This window comes from Sorex araneus, chromosome 5 (genome assembly GCF_027595985.1).
Source record: "Sorex araneus isolate mSorAra2 chromosome 5, mSorAra2.pri, whole genome shotgun sequence".
Classification (NCBI taxonomy): domain Eukaryota; kingdom Metazoa; phylum Chordata; class Mammalia; order Eulipotyphla; family Soricidae; genus Sorex; species Sorex araneus.
In genome coordinates this window covers 118,548,677-118,562,408 of record NC_073306.1, presented here as the reverse complement: position 1 = coordinate 118,562,408, position 13,732 = coordinate 118,548,677, and the positions used below count along the sequence as shown (strand labels likewise).

The 13,732-nt window shown below is 55.8% G+C and overlaps 1 protein-coding gene across 2 annotated transcripts; it reads right to left on the bottom strand.

Moving 5' to 3' along the window:
- Positions 1–597: 597 nt before the first annotated feature.
- TP53INP2 (tumor protein p53 inducible nuclear protein 2) lies at positions 598–9,921 on the bottom strand. 2 transcript variants are annotated; one of them, XM_055139174.1, is made up of 4 exons: positions 9,765–9,921; positions 4,965–5,139; positions 4,263–4,551; positions 598–3,837 (listed from the first exon to the last, which is right to left on the bottom strand). In XM_055139174.1, the coding sequence occupies exons 2-4, from the start codon at positions 5,086–5,088 to the stop codon at positions 3,582–3,584; spliced, it is 669 nt and encodes a 222-aa protein (XP_054995149.1). In that variant the 5' UTR covers positions 5,089–5,139; positions 9,765–9,921; the 3' UTR covers positions 598–3,581. The 2 variants fall into 2 exon arrangements, with proteins under 2 accessions (XP_054995149.1, XP_054995150.1); XM_055139175.1 differs by lacking the exon at positions 9,765–9,921 and adding an exon at positions 8,866–9,197.
- Positions 9,922–13,732: the final 3,811 nt, after the last annotated feature.

Genomic DNA, 13,732 nt, shown 5'->3' with positions numbered 1-13,732 from the left:
TTGTGTTGCACGCTTCAAAGGTGACCACTGTATCTCTGGCCCCTCTTTTCTCTCTCCTCTCTTACCCAGCTGCAGCTGGCTTATGGGTCACTTATCAGCATGCCCAGGTTCTCTTTCCTGGCTCAAGTCTTATCTCCAAATTTGTAGTCTCCAACCCAGCTGCTTTTGCCCCCACCCGAGCTGCTACCATCAAGGGAATCTGATGTTTGGAATCCCTATCCTGTCTTTCCGGGCCTCAGCCTTCTGCTTTGTCTCTACAGCTCAACACAGTGTATCCCTTTTCTCACTACTGGGCCCCATGCCCTTGCCTCACCCAGAGCCTGAGACCAAAGGGATGAGTTGGTGATTCTCTCGTGTGTATTCTCATCTTAATATATATGTGTCTTGCATCTTAACCGTTCTCTAGAAGTAGTTAACGTATGAGTCAGACCCAACACTGGCTCTGTTCCCAGCAAGCTTATCTCCCCTCTTCCTTTTCTGCATGATACACACAACTGGAACCCAAAGCCAACCTAATAATAATACCTTATGCCAACACTGTGCTTGCAATCGCAAAGTATTTTTCCCACTTTAGCTCAACTCAAACAGTAAGCATAGTGTGCTTTAAATAGATTTTTATTTGTTTTTCTTTATATTAATTTTTTTTCTCCCATAGAGGAATACATTACAGTCTAACAATCAGAATCCTGTTACACATGTTCACAGGCATGCCACATGACCGGGTCGAGGTGGTTGTGTCCTTGAGTCTGTCGACATGTCATGACATGGTCAGTCAGTCTCATTTCAGCCAGTCTCAACACAAAACACCCAAGAGGGACGCACTCAACTTGTTGGTTCCATTTGGAACTAAGTAGCAGGGCAAGAGGGTAGATATAAAGGGGCTATTGTGTGTCTGCACTAAGTAAGCCACATGGATCTGAGGAGGCATCCAAGAGCTCCAGATGGGTCTTTGTTGCATCTAAGACATTATGGGTCAGAGCAAATCGACCAGGGTTCCGGGCAGGGCTAGGGAGCAGGCATACTCAAAAACAGCATACTTCACTCATACACACATGGTACCCTGTGCTAGGGCAAGACTGGCAAAGGCAAAAAAATGACACCAGAGCACTCAGACTTACTGGGAAATAACTAGAATCACCCTTAGATGTAATTGGGACTCACTCTAGAAATGGGTCCCTCTGACATACTCAGTTTTGGCAAAGTGCTGGTAATGTATTGACATTAATACAAACTGGAACAAACTTCTCCAGGGTTTCTGAAAACATCAGTCCAGACAGACTCTCTAACCTCCTCCTGTCTAAGGTTGCATAGGACTTCGTGATTTCTGGTTCCCTCATGTATTCAAGTTCTGTGGTTTAAAATAAAATTCCTGAAGCATGCTCAAGGTGAAAGGCACATACACAGTCAATACAGTATGATAAAGTCTGATGCTTCAGGAATCAGACTAGCAAGAGACTGAGTAGTGTTGGTTCTTAGAAATCTATACAATTAAAATATTGCCACACGCAGATGCTACAGAATCTATAGGAAAATACAAAATATGAGCCTTGCAACCAGCCAGAGGATGAGGTTGGAGAGTTCTAGAACCTATACTAGTCTCCAGGAATATGGGTTAAGAGGGGTTCTTTTGAAATTTTAGCCAAATTCCCTGTCACTCTCCCCCGACCAGGTCATCACGGGTGCTGCCCAGGACTGAGCCTGAACCCCAGCTGGCAGCGAAGGAGTAGGCAGGAAGAGCTGGAGGGAGTTTCAGCTCTTGGAAATGCTGAAGACCCTATGCTAGCTAAGAAGTGGCCAAGGGGGTTGCTGGAAGAGTAAAAGTGACTAGGTCCTAATTGAAGGGACAGCCTTGGGGACAGAAAGGAACAAGGCTGTCGAGTACAGCAGTCCAGGAGGACTTGTGAGGGGACTTTGACTGTTTTTCATGTGAATTCAGCTGGTTCTCTGGGAGAGGAGACCCCAGCAGAGCTTCCTCTGTCCCCATCCCAGCATACATGGGGCTACCCCCCCCTTCCCCTGAACCTTCACCCCAGGCTCTGGGCTCTTAAGGTGATGGCGCAGTCGTCTTGACCTTCATGGGATTTGGTTTTCCCCAGGCCTCAGCATGGCTGTGAGGCCCGGGAATCTGAGACCGGTAAAGCGGGAGACCTGTGTTAGTAGGTAACGGGAAACCCTCCAAGTTTCAAAGAGGAAAGAGCACACTCTAGAAAAGGACAGTTAGAGGACAGGGAAGCAACTCGGGGTGTCCCAAGAAGCTTTTGCTGGTGTCTGAGCCCAAAAGTCAATCCCACCCCAAGAAGGGGAAAGCTGGCTGCCCCGCTCCCCACCCCCGCCTCACCCAGGGATTCAGGCTTCCTCCTCCAGGTAACTGGAAGAAAGGGGGAGGGGAACCCTAGGGCACCAGTTTCTCCCCAGCAGCCTAAACTGGAGAAAAAATGAGGAGAGGCCCCCTGAAGGCCCTGAATCTGGAGGGAGACTTGAGGGGTGGGAAAGGGCCCGTGGCCTCCTACCCAGGAGTGTTGGTTAGCCATAGTGGGCAGGGGGTGAAGGACAAGACCAGAGGCAAGACGAAGGCTGAGCTGTGTCTCCTAGGATGGCTTCACCCTGCAGCTGTCCCCTCCAGCCACACTCCCCGAGCGCTCTTCCTCTGGGGTGTGCCCTTGCGCCGCCGCCTGGAAGTCCTCTGGCCTGCATCTCTCCTTAGCTCCTGAATTCTAGCACCTTGGGCATTGAAACAGATGGCCAGGATGGCAGGGCCTTGCCCGGCCTCTATTTCTGGGTGACGTGGTTTAGGGTGGCAAGACGAAGCCCTTTCAGACTCAGTAGCATGCAGAAGGCAGATTTCGGGAAGAGCTTTGGGAGGTGGGATTCTAGGAACGGAGGTGAGGGCAGACTTGAGGCTCGGGTCTGCAAACAGGGCATGGCCTCTCTGAGCAAGCACTGGGCCAGCTCCCACAGTGCCCTGTTCCCCTGCCGTTCTCAACCTATCCTGACTCCATTCGGCTCCAACAGACTGCCTCTTGAGATCCCCTCCAGCCTCTCCCTCGAACTCACATTTCACAGCCCCCTTCCACATACTTGACCTTTCCAGACCGAAGCAAACTCCAAGGCGTCCTACCAACCCCATGAGAGGGGAAAGAGTCTCAGGGGGGCCCTCCCCACCCCCATTTGGGAAGGAATTACTGGGAATGAGTAAGGGAGCAAGAGTGAATGTAGTGCCAAATATGAGAGAGGGTGAGGCTTGTGAGTTGGGAGATGAGCCAGGCCTGGAACAGGAAGATACAAAGAATAGGAGTGGCCAGAGGTAGAGGGCTGAAGAGCAAGGATGAAGGGGAAGGTCAGGGTGAGGCTGGGCCAGGGAGTGGGGGTGCAGGAGGAAGGGAATCAGGCGGATTAGAGGATCAGCACAGGAAGCGGGAGGAGGTGAGGAGAGCTAGCACCCCACCTCACACACTGGAGAGATCCTGACCAGGAGGAGGTCTCGGGGACCCCTCGCACGGCACAGTAGCTGCAGCAGAGGGGTTGGGGGGGGCAGGGGGGGTTGGGAGTTGGCCAGGGGCTTGGGACGCAGCCAACGGAGCTCAATAGTTGAACTGACGCTGGCACGGCTGGTAGACGAAGCTGCCTTGGTGCTTTGGCCGGCGCGGACGGCTCTCGCGGGCGCGGTTCTGCCGTTGTACCACCTTGGCGCTCAGCGCGTGGCGCTCGGCCCGCTGCCGGGCCCGCTGCAGCCGCCGCGCCTGGCCCGCCTTCTCCAGCAGCGCGGCCCGCGCTGGCAGAGGAGCGGCGGCGGCGTGGTGCAAGGCCCGGGGCTCACGGCGAGCAGGCACCAACTCCCTGGAGGGACGAAGAGAGCTGGATTGAGAGGTGGGGTGGAGGGAGGAGCCTCCCACCCGTGCCCGGTGCGAACCCTTGTCCAACATAGCTCAGTCTCTGTTCCTTGTTCGAAGACAACCTGGAGATGCCTCCGGGTTCTAGCCCCTTAAAATGGTAAACTAGACCACAGCGAAGGTTCTAGCCTCCAATCGGGCTGTAGCCTACAGCACAAGCCTCCAGAAGCCCCACCCTCAGAACCTTCCGGATACGTTTTTCCAACCTCCAAACACTTCTCTAGCCTCTGAAACCTCGTAGGCCCGCCCCGAGGAGACCACGCCCTCGCCCCGAAAGCCCCGCCCCAGCCTTGAGGCCCCGCCCCCAGGGCCCTCGGCCGGCTGCGGCTCCTCCCCTCGACTGCTCTCCAGGCTGTGCCCCGGTCCGCTCACCCCTCGCTAAGGTCGCCTTCAGGCAGGGCAGCGTCCGGGCGCGGGGAGGGGGGCCCCGGCTCCAACACTATGGTGCTGCCGGTGACGTAAACAGACATGCTGGGGTGCTCGATGAGGAGGTCCTCCAGGGGGCTGCTCTGGAGGCGGGCGGGCCCGAGTCCAGGCCCCTCTGCAGTAAAACAGGCGGGCGGGGTAACAAACCAGCTCTCGTCCATCAAGGAGGGCGCGGGCGGAGGGCGGCCCGCGGGGGCAGGGGCGGCCCCGGGGCTGGGGGGAGCTGCGTAGCTGTCTACGGGGGGCACGGGCGGGGAAGCCAGGCGGAGGAGGGGGCGCAGCGGGGAGAGACACACACCACACACACACACACACACACACACACACAGGGGGGCGGGAAGAGAAAGGGCATCGTTAGTCAGAGCCGCTGCCCGGCCTGCCGCACCCACGGGGCACCCACGGGGCACCCACGGGACAGAAGTCAACACCTGGCTTTAGAGCACGAGAGGCGCGAGCCCCAAGCCGCCCCGGGACAACCGGGATTTACTGGGGATGGAGCCCAGACCCACCGCCAGTGACACTGCGTCGGCCCAGTTTGCCAGGCCCAGGCGACGTGGAGGGGGCTCCCCCAACCCCCTAGCAGCTCCTCCCCGCCCCGCTGCTCGGCCACCTGCCCTTGCAGTGCCCTGGCCCCGACTCCGGCCTCACCCGGCAGGTCAATGATGAGCCAGCCGTCCACTTCATCCTCCTGGGACACGAAGGCGCGCGGGCACTCGGCGTCCTCCGGGGGTGGAGGGGTGCTGAAGAAGAAACTGGTGAAGCGCTGGAACATGGTGGGAGAGTGAAGCGGCCTCAGGGGGGCGCCCTATGGCAGTGCAGAAACCTGGGAGGCGTAGAGAGGTGTCAGCCACCTGGGGTATTCCTGCTGGGGTACCACCCTCCTCCCAGCCCCCACACCAGGACAGGGCTGTGTAGGGAAGTTCTGTGGTGTGCACTTGCTGCTTATCAATTCAGGCTTTTCTATATTTTATGTAACCTTTGGATGCCGTTCATTTTATCTATGCCTTAATGTTCTCATCTGTGAAAAGGAAATATTAGTACCCTCCTCTGAGCCCTTACAAGCATGAAATGTACTTTGAAAAGCCTTAAAATCTGGGCACAAAGTAAACATTCAACAAATAGACTAGCTGAAGTTAATGTTACCGGGAATACTCTAGGGAAGCATTTCTCAACTGGGGCCCTATGGCCCCCAGAGGGGCCCCAGATATTCCAAAGGACCACAGGTGAAAATTGTGTACATGGAAATTCAGGGCAGGAGAGTAGGGGATCAGTCAATCAAAAAGTAGGGTGACAGGAAAAAGATAAAGTCTGAAAGGGGCCAAAGTTAAAAAAAAAAAAAAGGTTGAAGGGGCCAGAGATATAGTACAGTGAACTGGTAATATACTTGCTTTGCACATGACTGACCTAGGTTTGATTTGATTCCCCCAAGCTGGGTACAGAGCCAGGAATAAGCCCTGAGTACCACAGGTGTAACCCCAAAATAAAACAAGGTTTAGAAACACACAAAACAAGTGATTACCCCCTTCGCCCCCAAAATAAGGCTTACATATGCCCAAACTCTTTCAGAAAAGTCTCCACAAGATTCACCATCCAAATTAGATCTTAAAGAATACGCAGAAATTTCTCCAGACAAGGAAGAAATGGTCCAACATAGCATTAATTTTCATCCTCTTAATAACAAGCATTAATGTGTCAGGCTCTTCTATTAAGCACTTTACCTACATAATCCACCTCATGGAATCCTTACAGGCCTAGAAGGTGGGGAGAATTACACTCCTCTTACAGCTTAAAGAAACTGAAGCTCAGACCCAAAAGTTTACAGTGAGACAGTGAGTAGAATTTGAACCCATGTATAGATAGAAAAAAACAATACTCATTAACGCTATACTCCTTAGCTGGATAGAACATTCTTTTACTTTGTGTGTGTGTGTGTGTGTGTGTGTGTGTGTGTGTGTGTGTGTGTGTGTGTGTGGCACCAGGGATCAAGCCCAGGGTCTCATGTATGCTCTACCTTTTCTTTTTTTTTTTTTTTTTAGGGTTCATAGTTTTACGTAAAGTTAATATATAATTAATAGAAGTATTTTTTTTTTTGCTTTTTGGGTCACACCCAGCAATGCTCAGGGGTTACTCCTGGCTTTGCACTCAGGAATTACCCCTGGTGGTGCTTGGGGGACCATATGGGATGCCGGGGATCGAACCCGGGTCGGCCTCGTGCAAGGCAAATGCCCTACCCGCTGTGCTATCGCTCCGGCCCCTGCTCTACCTTTTCTAAATTTTCAATTGAATTAGACATTTATTGGGTGGCCGTGGTCCATGTGCATTTTTTCTGGGGTTTTGCCATGATTTCCTAAGTAGCCGTCCTTGAACCCAAAGATTAAAAACCGTTATCAGCAGCTGGGAGATAGTTCAGTAGGAGACAGTTCAACTGCATGGTCTCCAGCACCTCTGGGCGCACCCCCAGCCCCATCCCCAAGCAGCAAGTCTAGAGTAGCCCAAATTACCCACGGGGTGTAGCTCAAAAAACAAAACCAAGGGGCTGGAGTGATAGCACAGCGGGTCAGGCATTTGCCTTGCACCTGGCCAACCTGGGTTCGATTCCCAGCATCCCATATGGTCCCCCGAGCACCGCCGGGAGTAATTCCTGAGTGTATGAGCCAGGAGTAACCCCTGAGCATTGCCAGGTGTGACTCAAAAAAAGCAAAAAAAAAAACACAAAAAACCAAGCAAGCAAAAGAAGAAAAAAATAACGGAACATACTTAAGCCTGTGTGGCTCAGAAAGTGCTGGCGCCAAGAAACCACACAAACACCCTACTATACCCGGTCTCAGCTGTCTGGCAGATGAGGTTCAAAGAGCCTATCCCCACAGGCCCTGCCCCCTCACCCGCTAACCCTCAAGCTCCAGCTCAAGGATGGGATCCCTGAGTAGGAGGGAAAGATCAGATTGCCCGGCCATAGGACGCAGCAGGTCAGCTCTAAGACTGCAGGAGCCGTAAGCCTGAGCACCCGCAGGACCTGTAACCCTAGTCAGTTCTCCCCTGGATGATGAGGGAGACCCTCTGCTCCTGGGGATAGAAACATCCAGGAAGTGGCCGTGCCCCTCCGCCCACCTCACCGACCTCAAGACTAGAGGGCAGCAGCTAGAGACTGCTGGCCCCCAGGTGTCCCTCCACCTCTGTTCCCTACAGATGGCCAATAGTTTTGCTACTGAGCCCCTTCCTTGGGGAATGAATGTTTCCGCACTTCCTGCAGAAGTCCCTGGGGCAGCACCGTTCCTCAGTTCCTGGAAGCATCTATTCCTTGTGCTAAGCCATCTAGATATTTCTGATATCTAGATATTCTCAGCAACGTTTCCTACTCCCAGACCATGTTTGTGTTCCACACTTTGCAATCCCATGGTGAGCAGTGGCGGGGGGGGGGGGGGGGGGATGAAGGGGGCGGAAACTGGCGAGAAGAGTCCTCTCTGAGTGCCAGCCCCCTCCTTGGTGGGAGATCTCCAGGGGTGATGAAAGATGGTGCCACCTCCAACCAGTGCCCAGCACGAGCCACAGATCCCAGCCCATCTGTGTAGCCCACAGAGTTAGTGACTCAGTTCACAAAAATCCAGAAAGTTTGGCCCCTCCTATTAGAAGGGAAGATCAAGTCCTTGATGAGCTACACCTTTCCAAGAACCCAGCCTTGTCCTTGGAGAAGGAAAGCCCAGCTGGGTCTGGGACCATCCAATTCAACCAGCCCGACAAGCAGATGATTCTAAGTCTAAACATGTTGTGTAAACAGTGGCAGAGCATCCAGCCCCTCGGGTGTGAATGCAGGGAAGCTCCGCAAACAGTCCCCCAAGAATGTATTAAAGACAGGGGAGAGAGGGGGCTCAGACCCAGGCCTTGCCAGAGCCTCTGCCTGGCTAGCAAAGAGTTGGGTGGTGGCGGGCCCCAAGATCCATCAGGCATTTTCCAGAGCACCCACTGTGTCCTGGAAGCCTGCTCTGGGCCTCATCAAATTACAACCAGATTGAGGGAAGGGAGGCTCAGTGGGGGGGCGCTCCCTGCCTGAGGTCACACATTGAATCCACGACAGAGCCAGGAATGACAACAGCACCAGCCAAACAGTGCCCGCCCCCTCTCCTGACCACTGCAGGAGCCTCCCGGATTTTCTTTCCCAGTCCTGCCAGCTTCCTGGTTCTCACATTCCCAGCTCTGCTCGGGAGAACTCGTCCCTTTAATCACAACAGCTGTGCCCAGCATGTTTTCAGAGCCAGCCCCACGCACGCACGCACCGCTGCCCAAGCCCGTCCCTTAGCCAAGCCCAGGCTAGGATGAGACTCCCGGTCCCGCCTCTTCAATTTCATCCGCTTGGAAAGCCAGAAGCTTTCCTGCCCTGAGGAGAGTGGCAACACAAGTGGTGTCACCACGGACCATCAGCCAGGTCACTGGCCTCCTCGCTGACCACTCTGGGCCTCTGGGACCTCCCAGAGGCCAGAGAGAGGCAACGGGCATCCCCCATTCCCACCCCAAAATCAGCCCTGGAGATACCCTTTGGCAGCCAATGACTCACCTGGTCAAAACAGCTGGGAGGCATCTATTTTATTGGGTTCGGCAACTCCCAGATACAGAGTGAGGCTCAAGGCCACAAAAGGGGATCTCCATCCAGGGACCTTCTGGGAAATGATCCAGGATCCCCCTGGGCCTGGTGAAATGGGGACTGCGCTGAGCAGCAGGCAGGATGTGTAATCAACTAGTTGATAGTTCCCAGCTCCGGTTCGGTGAGTGCCCACAGATAATGTATCTGTCACTCAGCGGGCAGGACTCTTAACTGGCGGCGTGATCTCCAGGGAGCCACTTCCCCTCTCTGGACCTCAGTTTCCCCCTTTGTGAAATGTCAAAGACCCCAGGTTCGGGCGCTGGGAGTGACGTCAGCTAAGGCGCTGCACGCCCGTTTGGGATTAGGAGGATGTTGTTATGTTCGTCCCGAGGGTGCAGAGGCTGGAGCCAGGGGGAAAGGGGGGTTCCACCACCATCTCACGCGGCCCCCAACGACCTGGCGCTCCCGAGCCGGTCACCCCAGAACTTCTGAGGATCCCCCTCAAATATCGAGAAAGCCGGGGGTCAGAGGCTCGCGCCCCGACCCTGGACTGGCCCAGGAAAACTGGGCCAAAGGCCCCGCCGCCTTTCAGCCTCCCAAGCTAGGGGCCACCAAGTCTTGACCTAGCGCCCACCGGGTCAACGGAGGACAAGCGCCCCGAGTCCGGGGGGTTGGGGGGGCGGTGCCGGCCTTGGTGACGTCTCAATGTCATATGCAAATCGGGAGACGTCAAGGTCTACCGGCGGCGCGGTAGCCAATCCGGGGCCGGGGACGCAGCCGCCGCGGCGGCCGGCGGCGAGAGACAAAGACCCGGGCGCGGGGGGCGCGGGGCGTGTCCCGAGGCTCCCCGAGCCCCGCGGGTGGGCACTCACCTCGGGGCGGGGGGCGCTGAGGTAGTTGGCGGCGGGGACGTCCCGGGCTCGGCGGCGGGTCACTGCCCGAGCCACATCGCGGGGCCGGGCGGGCGGGCGGCGGGGGGCACGGCTGCGCGCGGGCGGGCGGAGGCGCGGGGCTGCGGCGCTCGCCCGCGCCGCTCTGAGCCTGTGCAGACGCAGCCGCTGGGCGCTCGGCACAAATTCGAGCGTTCGAACAGCTGATTGTGACGTCACAAAGGGGCCCGCCCGCCGCGTCACCGGCCGCCGGCGCGGCAGCCAATCGCGGGCGGCGGGTCCCCCTCCCCGCCCCGGCGCCCGGCTCCGGCTCTCGGAGGCGGCCGGCTCGAGCTGGCACCGTGGAGCCCACCCTGACCCTCCGGAGGTGCCCCCCAGGCCTCTGCTGGAGGACGGCCGTGCCCTGCTCCCTGCACGGCCCGCAGCTCCTGCCCTCGCCCGTCACCGCCCAGCGCCCTTGCCCGCTGCCCACCGCCCACCGCCCAGCATCCTTTCGCCGGCGCGCCCCAGTCCAAGTGCCCCCACCAGGACCTTCCCCGCCCCCTCCCCCCCGCATCACAGCCGGTTTGTGCAGCTCCCGGCTCCCCCACCGCCCTCTGCCCTCTTCCTTTTCTGTCTCGCCGCCTCTCATGCACTTTCTGCTTCCCCACTCCATTATTTTTTTCTCAGCTCGGGAGGCGTGATAGTGGGAGACATTCCCCTTCCCTGGTCCCAGGGCGGCGGGGGCCAGGAGAGGAGGGTTTGTTGGGGCGGGGGGGGGGGTCTCCTGGGAGTGTAAGTTGGTTATGCTGATTTTTTGCGTGTAGGATTTGAAGAGGAACTGCTGTGGGCTGAATAAACATTGACTTAGAGACACGCTCCCTACTGGACCGTTTACACAACTTAATTCACGTTTCTATGGGACAGGGATTGGTCCCTGAATCCGCAGGGAAACTGAGGCTCTCAATGTCTCTGGAAGTAGGAGGATCCCTGTTCAATAGTGCGCTCAACAAACAGTCGTTGAGAACTGGCCTTGACCGCTGCCGGAGTACAAGCTGACATTTGGAACAGAGTGCCAGGAAAGTGCTTCCACGCTTTAAAGGCGTCTGACGATTCCCACTTTACAGCGGAGGGAACGGACTCAGCCTAAGTGACTTCCAAAGCCACAAAGTTTAAAAATGGACACAGCAGGGCCAGGGAAGTGAGCCCCTGGGGTTTGAGCCCCAACAGGCCTGGGCCCCAGAGCACCTAGCAGGAATGACAGCCTCAGCACTGTGATATACGGCCTGAAGAAAAGAAAGTGAAAAACTAGAACCAGGATTTGGAACTGATTCTTACCTCGACCCTCTCTGCTCTTATCTGCAGGAGCTGCAGCCATTCCGAATGCCCTGAATTTGCTGTGACTTCAAACAAGTCTCAGTGCCACGTTCAGCTTACATTTCCTTATCTGTCAGACTAAGCATATCTGAGTTCCAGGCTAGAGCCTGGGGGTTGTCCTGCCTGCAATGCACAAGGCCCACCGAGCTCTCTGTCCGGCCCCACTGAGCTGCCTTCCAGAACTGACCTGGAAACTTCCATTAAAACCTCAGGATTCTGGGCCAGAGCAATAGCACAGTGGGTAGGGCGTCTGCCTTGCACTCGGCCGACCTGGGTTCGATCCCCGGCATCCCATATGGTCCCCCAAGCACTGCCAGGAGCAATTCCTGAGTGCAGAGCCAGGAGTAACCCCTGAGCATCCGCTGGGTGTGACCCAAAAAGCAAAAAAAAAAAAAAAAAAAACCTCAGGATTCTGCAAACCCCATACTCTAGGCTGCCAATGCTCCCCCTGGCCTGGGAGAGGCTGGGACTGAGGCCCTCAGGCACTCTCAGAGGAGCTACCTTCACAGGGGCAGTTCTGACAACTGCTCTCTCCTCTGTTCCACCCATGACGGAGAATGAGCTCAGCCAGAGCTTCATGCTGGTGATTAAAATCCAGTCCCAAGGGCTGGGGAAACGGTACAGGGGTTAAGACACTTGCTTTGCATGTGGCAACTCCTGGTTTGGTCCCTTACACAGCATAGGGTCCCTGACTTGTCACGAGTGACCCCTGAGCACCACCACAAGTAGCCCCCAAACCCCATCCCTAAATAAAACAAGATAAAAATCTGCCCCAGCCTAGTCCGAACTCCTGCAGGGACCTCTCGGTCTTAGAGGGTTTTTTGTAAGCCAGGACTTACTCCTGGCTCCGTGTTCCGGGATCACTCCTGGTGGACTCAAGGGGACTATATGAAGTGCCAGGTCGGTTGTATGACAAACACCCTGCCTGCTGTACTATCTCTCCAGCCCCCTCCACCATCTTTTTTTTTTTTTTTGGGTCACACCCAGCGATGCTCAGGGGTTACTCCTGGATTTGCACTCAGGAATTACTCCTGGCGGTGCTTGGGGGACCATATGGGATGCCGGGGATCAAACCCCGGTCAGCTTCATGCAAGTCAAATGCCCTACCTGCTGTGCTATCACTCCACCCCCCCCCACCCCTCACTGTCTTAAGTAACTAGGAGGAACCAGGAAAGGACAGCTAAGAGCTGGGGGGAAGAGGGAAGAGAGAGCAATGTTTGGGCCCTTGAATCCTGTTCCCAGTGTCACCATGAGGCAACTCTGAGCCTCTGCCCAAACCCTGACTTCCTTCTGACCTCATACCCTCTTGACCTCCTTGCTGACTTAAGGGAGTTAATCCCCCCACCCCCACCCCCACCCCCAGCCCCTTCCTTGCCTGTGCTGGAACCTTCTTCCGGTCCTGCTTAGCTCCCCTAGCCTGGCCTTATAGAAACGGCAGCTCTCTCCAGCCATGCCTCCTCTCAGTCTCCCACAGGCACCTCATGCCCAAGTCAGCCTCCCGGTGCGTCTGCACTCTCCCACATCCACACCTCGTGCAGTCCTGGCCTGGAATGCCCTCTTCCAACCTCTCTGAATTCAGATCTTTTTCTGCCTCGAAGAGTCTCTCCAGCCTTCTTTCTTTCTGAAGTCCTTTCTGGCCCTACCTTCGTATTTACTGTGCCCTCCACGGACAACCGTTTATAGCAGGGATCTAGCTGTATTGGGGTTGGGGGGGACTTCCCAAGTGGCATCACAGGGGCAGAATCTTTGTCTTTTTTTTTTCTTTGGCTTTTTTGGGTCATACCCGGCAATGCACAGGGCTTACTCCTGGCTCATGCACTCAGGAATTACTCCTGACGGTGCTCAGGGGACCATATGGGATGCTGGGAATCGAATGCGGGTTGGCTGCATGCAAGGCAAACGCCCTACCCACTATGCTATCACTCCAGCCCCAGGATCTTTGTCTTTATACTGGGGCCTCATAGAGGAAACCCTACTCAGACCCACATCCTCCCAGTTGAGAAGTGCTATCCTGAGTGAATGACTTGGCTTCTGCTCCTAGTCTGAGCTAAACCTTATGTACAAGCTGCTGGGTTCCAGACCCCTCTGCTGTTTCTCTTCAAGCCAGGGATACCCATGGAAGAGGTGGGGGCCTGGAACTCCGTGGAGTCACCACCTGATGCCCCCTGAGACCCCTCCCTGCCCACAGCAGAGATTTCTGCTTAGGGCAGAAGGAGACCTCAGATCTCTAAGTAAGCAGACAGAAAATGAAGCAAGTGAAGAGATGAGTCTGGAATTCAAGAACAGCAGACTCAGGTCCTGAGCCTGGCCCCACCAGGTGCCAGTGTCCTGAGACCCCACAGGGCTTGGGAGAAGGTGCGAGGCCCAGAGAAACCTCGAAATCACAGCCAGACACACACACACACACACACACACACACACACACGAGCTCATACCCTCACACACGCAGCTGACAGATGTCCCTGTGCAGCCAGGCTCTGCCAGATAGAAGCACCTGCTCTGTTTTTGTTCCTTAGGATTAAAGGTCAAGCGTGAGCTGTCACCAAACCCTGCCCCCCCCCTCAAGATTTGGGCCCCCCACTTCTTTCAAGGGC